At 50.5% G+C, this 22256-nt stretch overlaps 2 protein-coding genes and 1 long non-coding RNA gene across 5 annotated transcripts in view; 2 read left to right on the top strand and 1 right to left on the bottom strand.

Annotated features, from left to right (window-relative positions):
• Positions 1–1780: 1780 nt before the first annotated feature.
• LOC147649120 (uncharacterized) lies at positions 1781–6407 on the top strand. The gene is made up of 3 exons (XR_015279588.1): positions 1781–5439; positions 5477–6049; positions 6221–6407. It is a non-coding gene; the product is annotated as an uncharacterized LOC147649120 (long non-coding RNA).
• Positions 6408–9312: 2905 nt separating this feature from the next.
• On the bottom strand, positions 9313–11810 carry LOC111940072 (histone H2B-like). 2 transcript variants are annotated; one of them, XM_023942628.2, is made up of 3 exons: positions 10348–11810; positions 9918–10131; positions 9313–9597 (listed from the first exon to the last, which is right to left on the bottom strand). In XM_023942628.2, exons 2-3 carry the CDS (start codon positions 10083–10085, stop codon positions 9397–9399), a joined length of 369 nt encoding a protein of 122 aa, XP_023798396.1. In that variant the 5' UTR covers positions 10086–10131; positions 10348–11810; the 3' UTR covers positions 9313–9396. The 2 variants fall into 2 exon arrangements, with proteins under 2 accessions (XP_023798396.1, XP_086720878.1); XM_086864752.1 differs by having other exon boundaries at positions 9918–10134; positions 10348–10386.
• A 344-nt stretch (positions 11811–12154) lies between these two features.
• Positions 12155–22256, top strand: part of MYO1D (myosin ID) — a 154394-nt gene continuing 144292 nt past the window's right edge. For both annotated transcript variants that reach the window (XM_086864747.1, XM_086864748.1), the window contains exon 1: positions 12155–12485. In XM_086864747.1, the coding sequence (XP_086720873.1) occupies positions 12391–12485 (95 nt within the window). In that variant the 5' untranslated portion in view covers positions 12155–12390. The remainder of the gene's footprint in view (positions 12486–22256) is intronic.

The following is a 22256-nucleotide window of genomic DNA, read 5'->3' as shown; positions in this document are numbered from 1 at the left end:
AGGCAGCCCCATCCCCACTGCCCCATCCTGCCCGGGGCTGCAGCCCCCTCACTGGGCCCAGGCTGGAGGAGATGCCAGAGCAGGACCCCAGCCCCATTCCCTGACGTAGCAGCTCCATCTTGTGCCATCCTTAGCCAGGTGGGACAGATGAACCCAGCCCTGCCCCAGTGCTGGTGTCAGGGGAGGGTGGCCAAGCTGAGGACCCAGGTCAGGCCAGGACACATTCAGCAGCTTTTCCCCTCAGAAGGTTCCACTATCCATGATTTCCATCCTTGCAGGCATCAGGGGTGTCAGAGCAAGCTAGTGCCAAGGAAGAGGCTGCACAAGATTCTCCTGACTCTTTTAGTGAGGATGAAGGCCACCAGCCATGCACTAGCCAGGCCTCCCTGGGCATGGAATAATGTAGGATGGGGAGACCAGAGCTCTGCGGAGCAGTGAGGGGGGTCTGAGCCTTTTCCAGTTGTTGCTGCCTGGTGGCACCAGGAGAAAGGGGGCAGGAGGAGGAAATAAGCTGAGGAGAATCTTCCTGTATGTTTGTGTTGGGAGTTAATGACTTCCTGAGCTCTTTAGGTGGCCTTGTGCTGATCAGAGCAAGCCTGTAGGACAAGGGGATGAGCAGGGATGGGGACAGCAGGAAGAAGTCACTGGTGTCAGGGTACTGCAGTGTCAGCTCCCCATCGTGTCGGTCCTGCCATCGCAGCTTGGCAGATCCCACCCTGTAACCCTGAACACCCGTGGGAGTCGCAGGGAGGCTGCAGGGGCTGCCGGCTGAGCCATGGTAGGAGTCACCCAGCAAACACCTGAATGGCTCTGGCTTCGGAACCCAGCAGGTCCGTACCTGCTCCTTGACTCCTTCCACCGTAAACATTGACCTGCAGCTCTTCCCCCCGTGCTTCCTGCTGGGAATCGCTTTCATTGATGATCTGGAGATGGGACACAGCATTTACAGCTGCCAAAAGCCCGTGTGAGCCGCGGATGGAGCAGAGGGTTGTGCTGCCATCCAGAGGAATCCGAGGAAATGAGCTGGCAGGATCTTCGTGCAGTTCAACGTCTCTTTTATTTTCCTCTGGCCCTTGGGTTCTTCTAGCTCAGACTCACCATCCTCATGTCTTTTCTGTGCTACACTGTCCTTGCTTTACTTTACTTCAGTAAGCTCTGGATGCCTCAGAGACCTCAGGGAATCTGCACACAGAGACCTGGGGAGGCTGAGCCCAGCTCCCTCTCAAACAATTGCCCTCAATCACTTCACTTTAAATCCACAAAACTCTTCTCTGCCTGGGCCCATCAAATATTTGCTGTTCATGAATTCTGGTAGCCAGAAGTGAAGTCTGACATGTCCTGGACTCCAAGATCCAGGCAAAACTGGACATCCAGGACCTCTCCTTGTCAGTTCTATTTCTTTAGAATCTCTGCTGAGCTATGCCCAGAGACTCCCAAGATGGTCTGAGCTGGAAGAAACCTTAGGGATCATTAGTTCCACCCCATGGGCAGGGACACCTTCCACTAGATCAGATCAGGCCTGTCCAACCTGGCCTTGAGCACTTCCAGGGATGGGGCAGCCACAGCTGTTCTGGGCACCCTGTGCCAGGGCCTCCCCACCCTTGATTTTGGGGGTTTCTTTGCTCTTCTGCACAGTCACTGACATTTTTCCCAGGAAGCAGAGCACAGAGGAACTGAAGGTTGTTGCTCACAGTCTCCGGTGCGCTTGGCCATGTTCTGCTCCTGTCTGGGACTGTTCTCACACAGCCAGGAGAGCCCCAGGGCCTGGATGCTGCACTGAGGTGATTGGGAAGAAGCTTTTTAACACTTGCAACACATTTTAATGACTGATCAGGAAAGTTCGTGCCCTCAGGAGTCCTTTTGCTCAGATAACAGGTGTTGGATGATGAATGGATGTTTGTCACGCTGTTTTCTGCTGATAGACACAGCTGAGCTCAGGGTGCCAGTTTGTGTTAGATCAGGGATTCTGAAGATTTTGAGATAAAGAAAATGCCTATGTAGATTTTCGACATTCCTTTGGCACTGGGAGCCCAGGTGTCTTCTGTGAGGGATCTTCCCAAGTATTTCACTCCATTTTACCTGGAAACCTGCCCCTTAAATTAGCATTCCCACTCGGAATGGCACATCATTGCAGCTGGCTAACCTGGGATGGGATGGAATAGAACAGAAAAAAAATAGAAGAGAAATAGGGAAGAGTAAAATTGGAATGGAATGGAATAGGAATAGAATTTCAGGGGGAAAAAAGCAATGCAGGGAGACTGTAATTATACTTCAAAGGCTTTTTTCTGATGGCTAAATTAGGAGCTGATTTTTTGTATGGTTAGGATAAGCAGCATCATATCCAGGGGCCATGGTGTGGTCTGGCACCTCCTCCCTTGGCCCATGGAGGCTGCTGCAGGTGAAGGTGCTCTGTGCTATTGCTTGAGGCATCTGCAGAGGCAAGAGGAAGACACAATAAATCACCTATTTCATGAAAACCACCAAGTTCAGGATCCTTTAGGTTACATTGCTAGGGATGAGGAATTCTGATGCAGCTGGATATTTATATCATGCAATACTCTTGGTTTCTGAAGCTCTGACAAAGGTGGTTGGTACTTCCAGAACTGCTTTGCTGCCTTTGCTTCCCATCCTGTGCTTTTGCAACCCTCACACAATGCCAGGTGAGTTTGGAATTCTTCAGCAGATCCCACAGCAAATCCCACCACCAAGGACTGGGATGGGAACTTGCTCCTTCCTTCTTACAACACATCCTGAAAAACCTCCCTGGTTTTGCTAGCAGCAAGGATTAGAGGAAATGTAGAAAATACGATCTCTGAGGGAAGAATTGGGTTATTTGGTGCAGAGGAGCAGAGCCTGGGACAGCTGGGGATGAGCTGACCTCCAGCCTCCCCTTTGCAGCTGCACTTCCTGCCCTGCTGGGATAAACCTCCTCCAATAAATAAAAGGCTGCCATGGAAAAGAAGGGAATAAACTGCTCTGTGTCTGCCTGGAGAGGATGAGGAATCACAGAGAGAGGCTGCAGTGAGAGCTTTAGTGAGACACTGGGGACTGGCTGAGTGTAAACACAGCACTGGGCCAGGACAGAGCGGCTGCACCGGGGCTCCATCAGTGGGAGTTTTAGGAGGGAAGAGCACAAATTAAACAAACATCCATCATGAGGGGTTTAAGCTGCACTCACCCTGCATTGGATCAGGGTGAGCAGCAATTGCTCCAGGCACCCCTCCAGCTCTGCTTCTCTGCTGCTGTTCCCAGCAGTCCCGTGGCTCTAGGCAGGTGGAAACAGCCCTCAGCCTGGAACAGGATCCTCCTGTCCAAGAGTGGATGTTTGGAGAAGGGATTTGCTCCCATCCCTGTGACTTTCCAGCTACCTGGATGCAGGAGCAGCACTGCTGGGCTGCCTCAGGCCCACAGCAGGAGGGGAAGGATGAAGAACCATGCTGTAACAGTAAAGAGGGACCATGGAGCTGGGTGAGTGTTGTCAAAGGCCTTTACACTATAAAAGTTTCCTTTTTGTTTCTTTAAGGAATTTTAATGGATGTTATGCACTGGGGTAACAACTCCTCAACACTGTGCTGTGAAGCCAGAGTACAGGAGCCTGAGGTTTCTGTTGTCAGCCTGGGCTTCCATCCCTTGTCATAGAATCCCAGAATGGTGTGGGTTGAAAGGGACCTGAAAAATGATCCAGTCCCACCCCCTGCCATGGGCACAGACACCTTCCACTATCCCAGCTTGCTCCAAACCCCATCCCACCTGGCCTTGGACACTTCCAGGGATCCAGGGACAGCCACAGCTGCTCTGGGCACTTGTGCCAGGGCCTCAGAGGGAATGATTTATCCCTCTATCCCGCCTAACCCTGCTCTCTGGCAGTGGGAAGTCCTTGTTCTGGCACTCTATCCTTTGTCCAAAGTCTCTCTCTTCAGTTTTCTTGGAGCCCCCTTAGGCACAAGAAGGGGTTTCCAAGGTCTACCTGGAGCCCTTTTCTCCTGAACAGCCTGTTTCACGCTAGTTCAGGCTGGCCATGGGGACACATCTCCAGGAGAGCAGGGATGGATTTTTATCCAGAAAGCTGCAGAATCTGCTGCAGTCAGACCTGGTGAACATCTCAAGCTGTTCTCTTTCTGTTCAACTGAGTCTGGTGGTTTTGGCTGGATTCCCAGCCCTCGTCAGCCTGGGGAATCACAGACCTGGATGTAAATAGAAGTGGCTCATAGTGAGGCTTTGCCATGAGGCAATTCCTTCCTGGAGAGGAAACAAAGCTGTTGGGTGCTGCTGAGGGACACGGCAGCCCCACAGCCCCTCATGCTGCCTCAGGCTCCTCCACCCTCTGCTCCCAGGAAGACAAACATCCTCAAGAGGCTTCTCAGGAACAGCTTTGGGAAAGATTTCCCCTTATGAGAAACAAAGGCCTTGAGGACTTTGTTTCAGCTGGGTTCTCGCTCAGGGTGTCTGGCTCCACGTACACTGACCTTAGAGAGGATGTTAATGTTCTCCCACTATAAATGTTCATGTATTTGTGCAACAGTCAGATTGCAGTCTTGGAAAGTCTCATTTCATCTCATAAAACTTCCTGGAAAACTCCATAAAAGAAAACACTGCATCCACTTTAATTACAAAAGGCCTGGGAAGTGAATATTTAGTTTGTTTACATTTTGACATCCTCCTCGGTTCAATACCATAACAGCAATGTGTGTGTGTGTTGGGCTGGAAATTTTTTATATGTGTTGTCTAATTTTCTTTATTACTTCCCTTTTTGAAGAAATAGGGAAGAGGGAAGGGCAGAGTTACCCCCTCACAAACGGTTACTGCTGGGGCAGCCCATGGAGCCATTTACCAGCAGGGGAATTGTGGAAATGAGGAAGAGGCCCTGCCTCATGAAACAGAAAAGTATAACAGAGGAAGCTAAGAAGGAAGAAATGAAAAATCAATATAAATGACCAAAAGTAAAATTCATGTTTTTAAAGAGAGACCAGGCAGATGAACAGTTAATGCATCAGAGAACAACCTGTTAAAATCCCAGAATGGTTTGGGTTAGAAGGGACCTTAAAGCTCATCCAGTGCCACCCCTGCCATGGGCAGGGACACCTTCCACTATCCCAGGTTGCCCCAAGCCCTGTTCAACCTGGCCTTGGACACTTGCAGGGATCCAGGGGCAGCCCCAGCTGCTCTGGGCAGGCTGAGCACGCTCAGCTCTCCCAGCCTGTCTCCAGAGGAGAGGAGCTCAAGCCCTCAGAGCATTTCTCAGAGAAATCTTTGTGTTCATCTATTTTGTCCTCATTTCCATCCTTCTATCCTAGGCAGAAGCTATATCCCAGAGATGTCTGTGCAAGCCTCAGATTGATCCCGAGCTGTGATTTTGAGGTGTCCAGGCCCAGCTGGGTGGCCCTAGTGGCTGATGTCTTGCCTGAACTCAGGCACACCCTGGCACAGAGCTGCTATCCTGTGCCCAGCCCTGTGCTGGGCAGAGCTGCAGGATCAGAGGTGGGGGGGGAGGGGATACTGGAGTCCCCATGGCCCCTCCTTTGGGCACCACAGCAATGGTGACCTGCCTGAGCCAGGCCCCAATTTCTATTGCCTGTACAACAGCCATGTCCCTTTTGCTGTCCTCAGTGACCTTTTAGCCATGCCATGGCTCTGTGCCATACCTGGGGCTGGCACACACCTCCCACACTGACCTGCTCTGGGCCCCAGAGCAAGCCCAGCCCCAACCCTGCCCCCCTGCTTTTTGGGATCAGGTAAAACTCAACCCCATACCTAACAGCAAACCCTGTGAGGATGTTGGCACCTGGCAGGTGTCCTGCCCAGGCACAGGACATTCTCCACAGCCCATTTTCAGTTCATCACTGGCAGCACCCCAGAGAGAGGACACCTGCTCATCCCTTCTCACACTTGGGACAAGAAGCAGCAGCTTTTAGTGGGCTTTTTCCTCCATTTTGCACAAAGCAGCTCCACTCCTTGTTTTCCAAAATCTTTTAGGATCACGTACTACAGAGTCTCCAGCCAGAGCTGTAAATCCCTGTGTCCTGCAGATGAGACACCCTCCTGAGCACAGGTAACAGGAATAGCATGAGTCCACCCTTGAGGACAGTAACTGTGGCCCTCCTCCAGGGCTCCCAAAAAACAGAAGTCTTTGTTGGTTGATTCTGGATCCACAGCACCAGGTTTGTGTTTAACCCTTCCACTTCCTCAGACTGTCTAGAGTTCTGTCTTCTATTACCAACAGAGCTAAAAAAGATAATAGAAGAAATGAACAATAAGAAAAACCATCCTGAAAACCTTCCATGCTCAGCTGCTTGTGGGTTCATCCTCCTGCTTCTGCCAAAGCTGCCTTTTGGGGTGACAGATGAAAGCATTTTTTGGAAGGTGTGTGCACTTCCCTACTGGGAATAAATCATCACTTTTTTAACCCAGGATTTGCTTCCAGGTGTTTCCCATAGGCTGGAGGAAGAGGTTGAAAGTGTGAACAGAAAGTGCTAAAGAAACAATAAATACAGACTTTAATGGGGCTTTGGCACAGGGGCCCCCACCAACACTGGCTGTGCCAGAGGCTGCCCATTCATAAGGAATTTGTTCTCCACTAACCCTGTGGCAGCAGATTTCCCTCTTCTCCCAGACTGGACTCTAGAAAATCTTTTGGGAAGTCACTTGATTCATCTTGTGCTTCAGATCGCTATTTAGTAACATTTAGATTGCAAAAGCCCTCTGAGATCATCAGGGCCAACTGTTCCCCATGGCACTGCCAAGGCCACCACTGACCCATGTCCCCAAGTGCCACATCCACAGGGCTTTCAAATCCTTCCAAGGATGGGGACTCCCCCACTGCCCTGGGAACAGGATAATTCTTACACAAGAACTCTCAATTCTGAAATCAGTAGGACTATCAGGACAAAATAAACGGGAGAGACAAGGCTTGTGTGGGGAGGGAAGGACAAGATAAACAGGAAAAAAAACCAAATAAAGATACCGAAGAATAGATTCCAGAGAGCTGAGGGTCCACTGAGTCAGTGGGGAGGCAAAATAAAAATCAAGCAGAGATGCACCTGAGACACCACAGAACCCCAGCATGGTTTGGGTTGGAAGGACCTTTAAAGCCCACCCAGTCCCAGCCCCTGCCATGGGCAGGGACACCTTCCACTGTCCCAGGTTGCTCCAACGTGGCCTTGGACAATTCCAGGACTGGGGCAGCCACAGCTGCTCTGGCAACCTGTGCCAGCCGATATGTTGCTTCTCTAGAGCCCAGCTGAGCTACAAGTTTTTAGGTAGGAAAAGGTCCATTGATAACACCAAATCCCCTAGCCTGGCCAGGAACCTCCCCTGGTGATTGCTCCTGTTATCTCCTCTGCTCCAGCTGCTTCCCCTGAGAACTGGTGACGGTTCCAGGCTCAGCTTCCCTTCCAGGCAGTGATCCCACACACAATTACTGCAGGGGTTAAGAAGTCAGACAGCCACACTGCACAAGAGCAGATCCATATGCCACCCTCCCAGCAGCAGCTGGGGCTCCAAATACAGAAATAAAGAAGAGAGAGGGAAGAGGCCAACAGCTCCAGGCTGTCTGCCGGGACAAGAAACACTGAATGAATGCACCTCTTGGTTTTTCCTTGCTGTAACACAAGAGAAAACACTGACAGGATGATGAAGCTCCCAACCAGATATATCTGAGGGCATGGAACCCTCCCCCTTTTGGGGCAGGTTGAACAGACCCCAGCCAGGAATGCTGGAGGTGGAAACAGCCTTGGGAAGGGCTGTGCAGGGGCCTGGGTGTGTCCTCAGGTTCAGCTGCAGCTCTCATTTCTACAAAGGCTAGGACTTTCCTGTAGGATTTGGCCCCAAATCCACAGATTTGAGCCAATCCTAATCAACCTAGAGAGTCAGAGCTCCCAAAACAGGGACTGGACTGAGCTGAAGCTCCTCAGCAGGGGGTGTGACAACAGGGTAGTGCAGGCAGCAGGGACATCAAAACTCAACCCTCAGTCCTTGGGCAGGACTTGCTCCTTGAGGGCAGCCATGATCCTGATATTTCACAGGGAAACAGCCAAAGGGCACCGGTAGGTGACAGTTCAAGCACTGCACAGGGCTCAGGTACACCCAGGAGAGTGGAGAGAGCAAACAGGAGCTGTCACTATTGGGAACAGCGAGAAGAACAGCACCGACTGACTCTCTTGGGAGTCAAACAGGAGAATTTCTCTCCAGTTCATTACTTCAGATCTTTTTTATAGACGGATACATGAAAGTACAGAAAAGTAAAACTCTTATTGGTTAGTGAACTAACACATCACCATCATTGGTCACCATCACCGTGAATGGTCAGTGGGGTTCACCACCCCTTGACTTTCTCTTGCAAGAAAACAAGAAACTGACAGCACCTGCAAGGCTGTTCTTCTATCTCTGAGGATTGTTTTAATTCCTCCTTATGATTTCTTAGGCCACTTTCTCAGGCAAGACTGAGAAAGTTATGCAGCCTGCTATTCCACACTGTGCACAGGGCACTGTGCTCCCTGCTTCATAGTTAGCATCCACAAGGAGCAGCTTGGGACACAGCCAGAGCCACCAAGAGCTGCAGCCAGGAGCTGCTTCCCACCAGTGATACCCCTGGTACCTGGGTGGGTGACACTGGCCCAGATCTGCCACCACATAGTCCAGCAAGCCCCTCCAAAGCCCAGCAGAGCCCACCAGCCCTCTGGGGGGGCAGAGCTGTCACCACCTCCCTCCAAAGGGACCCTCACAGCCTCCAGCTCATGCCAGGATTACAAGGCCCAATCCCTGTGGAAGGATCCATCCCTTTTCCAGCCTCCTGCCCATGCTCCTGGAAGGGCAAGCTCAGCAGCTGGAACAGGCTGTGCCAGGGGGGTGTCCCAGTGCTGCCAGGAACTGTTGGCACTTCACCCCCTCTGGGAGGGCACTGCTATGTACCCTGCCCATCCCCGTGGACAGCATTTGGAGCTGAAAGAAGGAAGCTGGAGAACCTGATACATCCCTAGGACTGGTATGTGCAAAAACAAAACAGATCATTCAGTGCCACCACCTGGCACAGCATCACCAGCAATGCTGCTGCCTCCAAGGCTGCCATTCCCCCACAGCTTGGGATAACATCCACCTTTCCTCCTTCTGCTTTTCTTGGCCAAATAGGGTACAACGATGCACCCAGCTGCCCAACAGCCCCCCCAGAGCAGCCTGGGCTGGCAGAGTGAGCTGCCCTGTGAGCATTTCTCCAGGTAGGTGTGTGTGACCACCCTCATCCTGCACCCCTTCCTGGGGCTCACAGGTACCCAGCCCAACACCTGCTGCTCTCAGTGCCAGCCGAGGGAGGAGGCTCTATTAAACAATGCAAAAAAGTACTTTATTTACCAAAACCACATTAAAACATTACAAAGACTGTTCTATCCTGCCTCAGCTCATGGTTCAAGATCCTGGAGGAGGCTTGTAGAGCTCACGCAGCAGCACCAGCTTCATGGCCAACACGACTTCACGGTGGCCAAGGTGGCTCCTCCTGCCATAGCGGGACAGCCGAGAGGCCTCCAGGGCCACATCCCCGAGGAGCTGGGGATTGCCCAGCCAGGCCAGCGCAGAAGCCACCAGGCAGGAATCCCCAGTGGAAGATGTCTGTGGGGAGAGCAACCAACAGCATCAGCACAGCCATCATCCATAGGGCAGCACAGCTAGCACCACCCAGCCCCACCTCATTTGGGATCACAGAATCACTCAAGCTGGAAAAACCCCTACAAAGAGCAAATCCAAACATTCCCCCAGCACTACCAAGGCCATCATTAACCCACCACATCCACACATGTTTTAAAACCCACCAGCAATGGTGACACTACTGCCCTGGGTGGCCCTGCCCAGCCACCCCCCAGCTGGGATATGCAGGTGAACAGATGGAACACGGGAAGCAGGAGGCTGTACCCCAGCCAGCCGGGACTCACCTGGTTTAGGAGCTTGCAGATGTGGGCAAAATAAGCCACTTTCTTCTTCTGTCTGTGGACACGGAGGCAGCGGAGGCTCTGCCAGGCACATCCCTCTGCTGCCTCCAGGGGCTCAGGGAGGCCAGCAGCACCTAAGGGGCCATGCAGGGTGGGGGATCCTGGCTCCATCACTCAGTGCTGGGGTTACACACACGCTTCCCGTGGCTACAAAACTCTGCTGAGAGAAAACCAGTCAGGGGCTGAACGCACTGCTGGCCTCACCCTGTCCTTGCCAGGACACTAATTAGCATCAGGCAAAATAGGCACCTACACTAACACCAAAGCTATTCAGTGCACTGCATAAACAAGGACAGAAACCAGCCCCTCTACAAAGCTAAACACACCAGAAATGCAAAGAAGGCATTTTAGGAGAGTTTTCTTCCCAGTTTACCTCTGAGAGCTCCTCCAATCTCGTCCTCCCCCAGGAGCAGAGAGGGAGCCGGTGTCTGCTGCCTATAACCGGGGGGGATCATTGCCTCCAGCTGGGAGGGGAGGGGAGGGGGCCCACGCAGCTGCTCGGGTGGGGATGGAGAGGGAGACAAGGACAGGAACAGCCACACCACCTCACACCTGCACCCTGTCTCCTACACTCAAACAAGCCATTCTTGCCCAAAATTCTTTTAGGTGAGGCTGCGTTTGCTCTCAGGTTCCACCCCCCCCCCCCCCCCCCCCCAGCTCCATTGCCCTAATTAGTATAATTAATGTAATTAGTCTGCCATGCTGGATGTGTGGGGGACTTTTAATGTGGTTTATTTTGCGTTAATTTGAGGGGGTTCCAGGGTTTCACCAAGCACTAGAGTGAGCAGGGTCTGGGGGATACCCAGGGATGCTGGGGGCAGGAGCTGACCCTGTGGGGTGGGGTTACCCTGGGTGCAGGATCTGTCCTGGCAGGGGTCCCAGTGTAGGACCCTGTTCTGTGATGGTTGTGGCATCAGGTACAGCAAAAGGGGGTCAGTGTGTTCCAGATGTGACCCCATCCTCAGGGGGATGAGTTTTTGAGGGGGAATCCCTCGGGTACAGCCCCCCCCACCCTGCGGGGTGTTTGTGGGGAGTCTTTGGGATGCAGCATCTTTTCCTGCAGGATATGGGGTGGGGCTGGGTGTCCCAGGACAACGTGGAGAGGGGTGAGGGATCCTGGGATGCAGGATCTGTACCGGAGGGAAGGGAAGGAGATGTCCCCTGAGTGTGGGACCCAGCCATGCTGCGGGATGGAGATTCCAAAGGGTGCAGAATGTGGCCCTGTAGCACATCCCAGTGCAGAGCCTGCCCCTCAGGTGGGGAGAGGGATGAAGAATGTAACCCATTAGCACTCTGTACGAAGCGTGTGGGGGGCTCCCCTGGTGCAGGATACACCCCAGGAAGGAAGATTCCTCCAGGGGGGACAGCAGCCTGCAGCCCCTCATCCTGGGGGTCTTTCCAGGTGCAGAATGAGGCCCTTTAGCACCCTGTGCTCTGCTGAGGGTGTCTCTCCTTAGGTGCAGGATGTGATGCTTTCACACCCTGTGTTGGAGAGGGGACTCTGCTGAGTCCAGGATACACTCCGGGAAGGAATTGTTCCCCTCTCAATCACATCCTCCCCTCCTCAGAATATCCTGCAGCCCCCCACCCTGAGGGTCTCCCCGTGTGCAGAGTAATGGAAGTAGCCCAAGGCTCGCTCTGGTTCTGGGGTGCCCGGGTGTTGCAGGGGGAATTCCTGTGTGGTTTATTCTGCATTAATTTAGGAGGGTTCTGGGATTTCAGTAAACACCGGCGTGAGCAGAGTCTGGGGGAGCACCCAGGGGGTGGGAGCAGGACCAACCCTGCCGAGTGGGGTCATGGGGTGGGGTTTCCCTTGGGTGCAGGATCTGCTGTCCTGGCAGGGGCCATAAAACACCCGATATTTGGGGTGTGAGGGGGCTCCTCTGGGTGCAGAACATACCCCAGGCAGCACAGCCCCTGCTCCAGAGCACACATCCCCCATCCCGGAGCTCCCGGTCCCGGGGATCCCCGGCCCAGGCAGCACAGCCCCTGCTCCAGAGCACACATCCCCCATCCCGGAGCTCCCGGTCCCGGGGATCCCCGGCCCAGGCAGCACAGCCCCTGCTCCAGAGCACACATCCCCCATCCCGGAGCTCCCGGTCCCGCTTTCCCGGGGATCCCCGCCTGCAGCGCGCGGCTCCGCCGCCAGGGGGCGCTCCCGGCCCGCCCGGCCCGGGGCCGCCGTGCCCGCTGCGGCCGCCAGGGGGCGCTGCTCGGAGCCGCCTCACGGCCCCGGCCCCGCCCCGCCGCAGGTGACACCCCCACACACACACCCCCCCCCCCGCCCGGGGAGCGGCGGGAGCGATCCCGGTCCCGATCCCCGTCCCGCTCCCGATCGCCATCCCGGGCTTGGTCCTGTTCCGATCCTGCTCAGAGCCCGGCCCGCATTACGGTCCCGGTCGTCCCAGTGGCCGCCATGGCGGAGCAGGAGAGTTTGGAGTTCGGCAAAGCCGACTTCGTGCTGATGGACGCCGTCACCATGCCCGAGTTCATGGCGAACCTCCGGCTGCGGTGAGTGAGGGGCGGGCGGCGCGGCCCCCCCGCCCCGGGGCTCGGCGGGTCTTCCCCTCACACACGGCCCGCTTGGGATGTGGTGTGAGGGACTGAGGGAACCGAAACCCTCCCTGAGCCTCCTCCGCCTGCTGCCCCTCCCTGCCTGAGCAAACCCGCATAAAAGTGTGGATTTTTCTATAAAACGGAAGAGCCGGGTAAAGATGAGCGTGCCCAGGGTCCACCAAGCCCTGTGGGCTGCGGGGGCTCAGGCTCCCCTCTGGAAAATCTCCCTCCGGAGTCACCTGCCTCAGTGTCCATCTCCCTCATGGGATCATGGAATGGTTTAGGAGCGAAGAGACATTAAGGACTTCACTTTTAAATAGTATGTTGTTGATCTTCCCCTGTATCACAGAAACTCAGGGTGAGTTGGGTTGGAAGGGACCTTAAAGCCCACCCTGCCATGGGCAGGGGCACCTTCCACTGTCCCAGGCTGCTCCAAGCCCCGTCCAACCTGGCCTTGTGCACTGTCAGGGATGGGCATCCACAGCTTCTCTGGACAACCTGTCCCACTTCCCTCTGCCAGGTTTCTCGCCTATGTTGGCATTCTGCACAGTTGCTTTGGAGAAAAAAAAAAAAAAGAGCAATAAAAGTCACCAAGTCCAAGGTTGCTCCATCCTGTGGGGGCATTGTAGCCGCTCGCTGGCTGTGGATTTGCTGTGTTAACATTTCTTGATCTTTATGGTTTTATTTCACGTGTAGATGTGGTGGGTGCTGGGAGGATCCACATTTTCCTGCCTGTTCCCTCTCAAGCACAACTAAATCCTGGGCAGCACTGATAGAGGACAGCCAGGGGACCCTCAGTCTGTGGCTGCTTTTCACTTTCCGTTATGAAAAATTCATGGGAGCTCGTCCTGATAAACTCTTATGCCCCTGCTTGTGCAAAGATTTGATAATTGCCAAAGGGAAGCCTTCTTGATAAAAACGTAACTTGTTGGCTGGGTCCCACCCCTGTTCTGCTCAGGTTTTCCTGCCTGTTCCTGTCCTGCCACTTGTGTTCTGGCGGGTATTGGAATCAGTCATTTGTCAGGCCCCTGGTGTTGTTGGATGTACCTGAGAGTGGCTCTGGCAATAAATGGAGCTCAGGAGGCTCCACACTATTGAGGAAGGGGAATATTAAGCTTTTTCAGACAATTGTGCTGCCTCCTCTGTGAAATCTGTAGATTTTGAGTTTTGGCTGCTTCAGCCACTGAGTGCTCAGGAATTTCTGTGCTACAGAGTGTACCTGTGCCCTGAGATGCTGCAGGGTGAGGGCTTGGATCCTGGGGGATGTAATAACAACCAGCATACTTTATGCTTTTTTCCTTTTATATTTTGAATTTCTATTTGGGCAGAGAGGGCATTTGTGTTTGAATATAAGAAAATCATAAAGAGAATGGTTGAACTTTGGACATGATTTTAGATTTAAATGAATTTTGCAGTGTGTCTAAAAGTTTAAATTTGTTTCTCATTTGTACACTCCATGACACTGTAATTGTATTAGAAAGGACTTGCACGCAGTATCTTTGTAATTAGCAGGAAACTTGTGTGTCCTGGTTTATTCTTGGAGTTTTATTCTTTGGTTAATGTGTACTAGAAATCTAAATGAAGTATTGGAAATGGATTGATAGCTTAAAAATCAATTTGGCATGTTGATTGCCATTAGGAATCCATTGAGAGGAGCCTTGCAGGGACAGACTTTGCTAATTGTGTATGAAGGGATAAGAACAAGCCAGCAGTCCTGGATTCTTACAATAAATGTGCAACTTTGATGATTTTTTTCTCTGTGCTGTTGCTGATGGTGCCTGAGGGTGTTGCCAGGTCATCCCTGCTGTGTCTGATACACCTTGGAGGCCCCATGTAACTGCAGTGCCTTGGTCACTGGCACTCAAACCTACCCAAACCCAGGCTTATCCTCTGACAACAGTTCAGACTTGAGTTCTTCTCACCCAGCCATGAGCTCTGCCTGAGTTTCAAGGTAATCTGGTGTCTGTGCTGTGGGAAGAGCAAGCTTTTCTCAAAAGCTAATTAATACTGGTAATTTTTCTAACCTTGGTGCTGTCATCCCCTGCCTCTAAGCCTGTCTGCATGGGGACATTTGGGAAAGCTGATGTGAATTTCCCAAAAGTGTGGCCTTTCAGTAAAGCTGCTGAGCTCTGCCGGGTGTTGGGCGCTGTGTGGTGGCCCTGGGCTGCTGCCCTGGCCCCACTGCTGGTGTTTTACAACACTCAGGCAACACCTGCTGCTCACATGTTACTGCTCTGGAGAGGGCAGTTGACTCTTGGTGCTGACACGTAGGAATTGTGTGAGACCCAGCCCAGAACCTGCTCAAGGGTTGGTTGTGTCACTGTGGAGATGTCAGAGTCCCCTTTGTGCTGGTTGTGCTGCTGCTCCATCACTGAGTACCCATGGCAAGTTTGTTCAGTTTACACTTGGATGGGCTCCTCCCTACTCCATAAATCCAACTTTCTGCCAGACTATTTTTGTTTGGGGTCACTGGCTGACCCAAGACGGGCTGTGCTGGATTTAGTTCCCAAGTGAGCCCAGATGTGGGTGGAATTGAAATCATACCAGTTTCAGTGCATGCAAGGATATTTCCCCAAGGATGTCTCTAGTGGGAAAAGAGGAATGGTGAAGCTGCACTTTTCATTAGTGTAGTATTTGAATTTAGTGGTGTTGACATGGTCTGGATGAGTGTGCCTGGGTAGGTGGTGGATGCAGTGTGAATTTACTACCTCATCTCCCAGCCGTGGTGCTCATGCCCAGTTATTTGTAGGTCTGAGTGGTGATTCAGCAGGGATATCACCATGTCAGTATCTTTTCATGGCTGTCTTACAGCTACTTAATGAATGTTTCTTTGGACACTCAGCAGTCACTGCGTGTTACACGTTATTGTAAATAAAGTCATCCTGTCCTTGAATGCCTTAGTCCTGAGTGCCCTTCATCCCAGCGTCTGGTTGTGATTCTTAGTCATCACAATAATTTTAAAAAATAGAAAGCCAGACTATGGGAATGGTCTGTCTGAACTCAGTAGCTTTGTTTCTTTATAGTATCCTCCAAAACTGTAACAATTGTTTCTGGAACACTCATAAATCGGAATTATTAACCAGGTGTATTTGGGGGGTTTGTGTGTCAGCAGGTGCCCATCATCCCTTCAGTGACTGCCAGCTCATCTCTGCACTGCTGCAGGAGCAATTGACCATTCCAATCCCAGGACATCAGATTAATTGAAGGACTCCTTAAAATAGGGAATCTTTTTTTGTGTCCAGCAACTCTCAGGTCCTGCCACTGGCAGGCAGGTATTTATCTGTAGTCAACTGTTACCTGCTGTAAGTGATGGGAGAATGCTCTGGACTTGGTAAAACTCTTTATTTCATTGCTTTTGACTTAACATGACCATGAGTGTTCCATGGCAGGTGGAGTGAGATGGTGCTTGTGGAAAGGGAGTATTGGTCTGGCCAAAGCTGCTCAGCTTTTGCAGAAATTTTGGTGTAGATGAAACTGTTGAGTAAGAGAAGCAGGAAACTGCACCACTTCATTTTCTTCATGCCATAGTGAAAATTTCAAGTAGTAAAAGTTACCATTTTTAATTTACTTCCTTGTAAGGAAGCTTATTTTTCAGAAGTATGAAATATTCTGGTTTATCAGGTGATATCTTGTATTACACTGCAAAGACCACTCACTGTTCTGTACAGCTTGCATTTGTCTTGACAAACAGATCAAAGCTCAGAACATTAAAGTGGGATCTGTGGAATGCAAAGAGGGAGCTCTTGAATTGCGTTGTGCAGAGCAGTTACTCCTCACAGGGTCTCAGGTGTGTGCCAGGACAGTCAGATGTGACCCATCTGCTCTGTGCCGGGCAGTAGGATCCTGTGGGGGCCTGGGGACAAACCCAGCACCCCTGAACCACTGGGAGTGGGAAACCACATGGAAATGCAGGGGAAAGCAGACAATTCCACAGGGCAGCATCAGGGCAGCGTTTGGGGTAGTCCCATGTGAGCTGTGTGCTCGTGGTGTTTGTGTTCCCACATCTGCATTGCGTGCAGGTGCTACCTGACTCATCCTCTACTGATTTCTAGTGAGTTGCTCATTTTTCAGAAGCATTGTACAAATCCCCCCTGGGAACACAGTAGATCTGTGTCACCGTTATTAAAGAATTCAAGGATGTGTGAAAGGAAGACAGCAAGAGCACCTGGTGATGTGTAATGATTGTAAAATGAATTTGGGCTTGTTTTCCTCTACTTTTAAGTACTTCCAGTACGAAAACAGCTGTAGAAGGCTGTACTTCCTACTCAGATAGTTCCTGGTCATCTCAGCCCACCTGAGCCTGGAGTTAATAGTCCAAAGACCCATGGGTTAATAGTCCTTGCAGTTGTCTCCCTTTGCACATGGTGGCTTCTGGCCTCCTAAAGCAGCATTTCATAAAAACACAGTTCTGTGTTCACTTAAAAGCACACCAAACTATCTCACAAACCCCAGAATTTTCAGATTAAGGCAACAGTTCTAGATCTGTATTTATTGCAAGTCCATTTGAAACATAGATAATATTTGCTATGATCATTAATAGTTTTGGCATCAAGAATCTATTCTGAAAATCTGGTTCTCCTGAGAATGTGCTGAAAGTATTTGGTGTTGAGGGAAGTGTTTACTGCACAGGCAGGGCTGAGGCATGGGCTGGAGTCCTAGAAAAGGGTTGGAGCAAACTGAATGGGGAATTGGGCTTTAAATGCTGCAGAGGGATATCTTGAGGGGTTTTCTTGAGGCAGTTGTGTGGAGGTTGTACTTTTTGGACTTCTGTCAAAAAAACCCCATTTTTTCTCTGGATGATGGGGTGAGTTGAGGCTATTCTTTAGAATCCTAAAATCAGAATAGTTGTTGGAATGGGTTGGAAGAGACCTTGAAGTTCATCCAGTTCCATGCCCATGTCCCTTCCACTGAAGCAGGTTGCTTCAAGCCCCTGGCCTAGGACCCTTCCAGGGAAGAACTTTAAGTTCTGAAAGGCCAAACTCCTGTTCTGCCATTCAGTGTCCCCATCATCTGCAGACTGGGTTGTTTTTCTTTCCTTTTTCAAGTCTGGAAAAGCAAGCACAAGTATTGGAGTTGAACAAATGCTTTAATTTGTCCACATCTTCAGGAAATGGGTGTCTCTATGATCCATTAGGAACAATTCTTAGCCCAGCTGTGCGTTCCATTTGTTCTTGCTCGGTTCCACGCCCTTTCTGCTCTTCCCTTGAAGAACCTCACTTGCAGTTTGGGAGTGAAGGGTGCTGTGTGTATTACACTGATATTTTTACATGGACTTCCTTATCTTTTGAGCACCATCTTAAACATTCATATTTGGGGTTGCAATTGCGGTGGGAGAGGTTTGGCTTCCCATGTGCTAATAAACTGTATTTAATCCCAGCAGAGGAAATATTATGTGAATGCTTGGTTTCATTTGTGCTTTTGCTAATGAAATATTCATGCTTCACAAACAAGCTTTTCATGCCTTTAAGCCATTTTAATTTCCTCATTCTAAACAGTTATGAATATTTGAATTCTTCATGTGGTGTTGGATTAAAGAGCTGCTGGAAAGAGGCTGCTTTTTCCCTGGAGAGGAGCACCTGCCTCTGGGTGCTGCAGGACACTCCTTGCTCTACTCAGGCCAGCAGCAGTTGAATCTCATCAGCCCTTCTTGGCTTCCTCAGGGTTGCTCAACCTGCAGAAGCTGTCTCATGACACAGTTCGGAATGAATGGAATGAAAAATTCCCCTTAGTCCATCAAAATTTGACTTACGAGCTTGGCCTGGGGCCAGCCTGATCTTCAGAGATGGAAAAGGCCATCGATCTCACTTCAAAAGCAAATCCCAACAAGAGGAGTAGCAAAGGGAGAATCCAGGGCAGCTTCCTGACTCCACAGGGTCTCTTCAGCCCATGGACACCTGGAGCTGCTGCAGGTGTACTGCAGGATTCCTGACTGGAATTCCCATGAACCAGGCTTTGAATCAGGTGATTCAAGGCCTGGAGTTTGTTTTGCCTCCAGATGTGCTGAGTTTATCTGGTTTCACTGGACCTTCCTTAGCACATCTGCCCTCCCTGCCTGATGAAAGCCTCCTTAGAGGGAAGTTCTACAGGAGTCTTTTTATAGCAGCTGGGTGGGGGAGTATTTAAATACTTTTAGCACCTGGGTGTTAACTAATATACAAGGTCAGATTTATGAATGAGATCAGTCTTTCAGGGTGCCTTGTACTTCTAAATTTGTGCTGTGCCTCAGACTTGCTGGTCCTGCCTCCAGCTGCCTTTGGTCCTTGCCAGAGCACAGATAACAACATTTAACTGTGGGTAAGCAGCAACTTGGAGAGGGACATCCATGGCACGTGGCATCAGATGTGAAACAAAAACCTGATAGAACCAGTGAAGTAACCAGAACGATGGGGAATTAGCTCAATAGGAAATGCTCTTTCTTGCACTTTTAAAAGTCTTTTTTCCTGCTGTTTACAGAAAGTATATCTAAAAAAATCAGCTGGTAACTTAGGAATTCCTCAGCAGCCTTTTGGCTTTCATCCTTACTCTGCAGTGATTTTGTAGATTCTGATGAAGTGCTGTGCCTCCTGATGCTCCTCAGAGTTGCAGTACATCTGCTTGGGATGCTGTTAAGTGGAATCCTGTTCTGGTTTTTGAGTACCCCACATTTGAGGTGGATTGTGTAACCTACATCATCTTAACTGAAGTGAGCTGTCATCACCTGCTGAGTTTCACCAGCTGACACTTGACTCCAAGATCTGCTAAACTCCTACAGTAAATATTTGCTAATACTTCCAATAAGTCTCGTGGCCTCCTTTAGTCAAGAGTCCTCTGCATTGACTTCTGTTCAAAAATCTGCCTCTCCAGGTGGCTTTACTGATCTAACACTCACCGAGCCCTTGCATTTCTTTGACTCTTTGCATTTCTTCTGGCTGAGCAGGCTTCGACATCACCTAAACTTAGTGATATTTACTCAAATTCCTTTAAAGATGCAGATCTCACGAGGTATTTGGAGTTACATCATCTCTCTCTACATCCCTGGTCACGATTGCATCTCTTTATGGAATGAAGGAGTTCTGAGACCAGGGAGAACGAAACAGATGTCTGCACATAGTTTTGCCTGTAAGTGTGAAATAGGGGAGCTCTGTGTCCCCTGGTAGCAAATGCTCATTTCCAGTTCTCTGAAGCAAAAATACAATTTGTAAAGAAGATTTCTGTTTCTTTAATGGCATTTTTGGTGAGATGTGATGAGATCCCAGCTCCCAATGCTGCTGTCACCTGCTGATGTTCCTGTATTAGACCAGGTGTAAAAGTGTTCACTTGTGGTGTTTTCAAGTTCTGAAAGAACAGTTTGGCTGTTCTGTCTTTGGGAGTGAAAAAGGGGCATTAGCTAGACTTAACTTTTTTTGAAAATACTTACTTTTTCTTCAGATCTAAGCCATTAAACTGTTCTTGAGATAAGGTCTGTCTTTGGCTAGGAATGAGGTTTTTCTGGTCTGTGACTTGTTATCTGTGGCAGCAACACCCAGAGCAGTTCCTCTGGGTGGTGGTTTAGATGGACAGCAGATACTGTCCTGTCAGGGCCCAGCTGAGGTAGGAGGAGGGGGATATCTTGGAAAGACCTTTTAAATAAAATAATTGTTAATGATAAGCCAGAGGACCCAACCCTATCATCACTGGTGGTCTTGCAGTGCTCATCTCAGGCTCAGCAGCAGAACTGACTGGGGCATAACGAGCCTGCTCTTGCTCTAACTCTTGGTGGTATTTTCCATTCTTCCCCCAATAGTTTCTGAGCATTTTTCTATGCAGACTCCAAAATTTCTCCTTGAACAGTACTGGAATACTTGTTCATTAGTTTTGTCCTGTTCTGCTGAAGCGTTTTGCAGCCCACGTTTCCTGGCTGCTGGGATGCTGCTGACATTCCCTTCTGGGTTTAAAAGTTGGCAGCAACCTGCCCTATGGCTGCCACTTGCCCAGTGACACTTCTGAGAACAGTTTCTGTGTGACTGGGCTGGTCTGATAAAGCTGATCCAGAGCTTTATTTCCAGAAAAATGAACCATTGGGTGAAAATATGGCATCAAACCACTTCCCTGTCCCTGCGCAGCCACTTCCCTGCCACGGTGTCATTTCTCAACCTTGGATGTTTCCTGCTCTGCTCCAGTGTGTCAGACATTGACTCCCACCATCTCTCCAAGAAGTGTTGTCCACCTCCCTTCCTTTCTCCTGCTGACTTGCCATATTTCTGTAATTGCAGTACCCTCCTGGTCATCCTGGGTGACTCCTCTCTCCCCTTTCTGTACCTTCTGTGCACAGCTGGACACCTCTGCCAACTTTCCCCCTTGCTGTTGATGCCCCTTCAGCTCCCCAGTGTCGCCTCTGATTTTCCCAGCCTTGCCCTGTCTGTCAGCTGGAATTCCCTGGGGCTGGAATGAGTGAGCTCCTTTGTTCCACGTGCACTGTTGGACTTGGTCCTTTCTAGGCCTTTGCATCCCTGTGGTGTGTCAGGCCCAAGCCTGAGCCATACATGGAGTCTTGCCCAGAGTCACCTCACACTAATTTTTGTGCTCATTCCTTCTCTTGGCAGATAGAACTTGTTCAGAGTTATCTACAAATACTGCTTTTGCTCTCAGTTCTATCTCCTTCACCTATCTCCTTGCCTCCCTCCTGTTCCACCTCAGAACACAGCTTATCTCTTCCCTGTGTTTATCAGTTTCTCCCACAGGACTGATCTGTGCCATGTCTGTCTGAGAACTTTCTGACCAGCATTCCTGTGCTTTTTCCTCAGTTGCTCCTTTTGGCATGCAAGAAGCACCATATAACTTCCAGCAAAGATACTGCCTCCTCCCACCGTGTGTAATTTATGGAGCCCACACAAAGTGTGCCATGGCAGGAGGTTTGGAGTGCTGCAATCACTGATTATCAGTTCATCTGCTCAACTCGTTTCCTGGCTCCACACTGGATCCCAGCCCACTGAAGTTCTTTTTCTCTTGGGTCTGGACAGAGCCTGCCCCGATGTTATCCTGCCTGAGGTTGTTCAGGTAGAAAATTATCTGATCAGAGTATCTTGATATGTTCCTGGTTAAGGTTGATGTAACTTAACTTGAGAAGCCTGAAGGCTCATTACATCTTCCTGGGAAACAAAACCTGCAGATTTGTGGTGGGACTCTGCAATATGCAGGGTGATGTGCTGTTTGGGATAGTGGCTTAACTCCATCTCCAGACACAAAGGATTTTTGCCCTTGCCCCTGCATCTTTATTCACATCAAGCCAACTTGAGACGTGTTTCACTGGAAGTTCTGACAATCTTGGAATAAATCCCTTTGTTCTGGGGCCCCTAACAGAAAGGTTTTCTGTCCCATTCTGATGAAGAGCAGGTGTGCATGGCTACTCCTCAAACGAATTATACTTTGAGGCACCAGCTGAAGCCTTCAGGAAAGGTTCCCTTTCAATATCTTCCTCCCATCAGTGCCTCCATCATTGCTCTGGGGGTTGTTTATGGTGCCCAGGACAAGCTCCCAGCAGGGAATGAAAGGGAACTCCAGGACTTCACTGCAGCGCCCTGCCCAGGGAGCTCAACAGCCAGGCAGGAATGAGAACCCGTCTTTTAACAGCTACTGGATGGCAGCAAAGGCTGTCTCACCATGAATAGCGAAGAAAAACAAACTGAAACAAAAAATCCCCTTTCCCACTATAGGAACAGCACAGCTTTCTTTGGGGAGAGCTCCTCCATGGCACTTGGAGGGGTAAAA

The sequence above is a fragment of the Cyanistes caeruleus genome, chromosome 27 (genome assembly GCF_971803275.1).
Source record: "Cyanistes caeruleus chromosome 27, bCyaCae1.hap1.1, whole genome shotgun sequence".
NCBI classification, from domain to species: Eukaryota; Metazoa; Chordata; class Aves; order Passeriformes; family Paridae; genus Cyanistes; species Cyanistes caeruleus.
The sequence above is the reverse complement of the archived record's forward strand: the minus strand, read 5'-3'. Positions and strand labels throughout refer to the sequence as shown.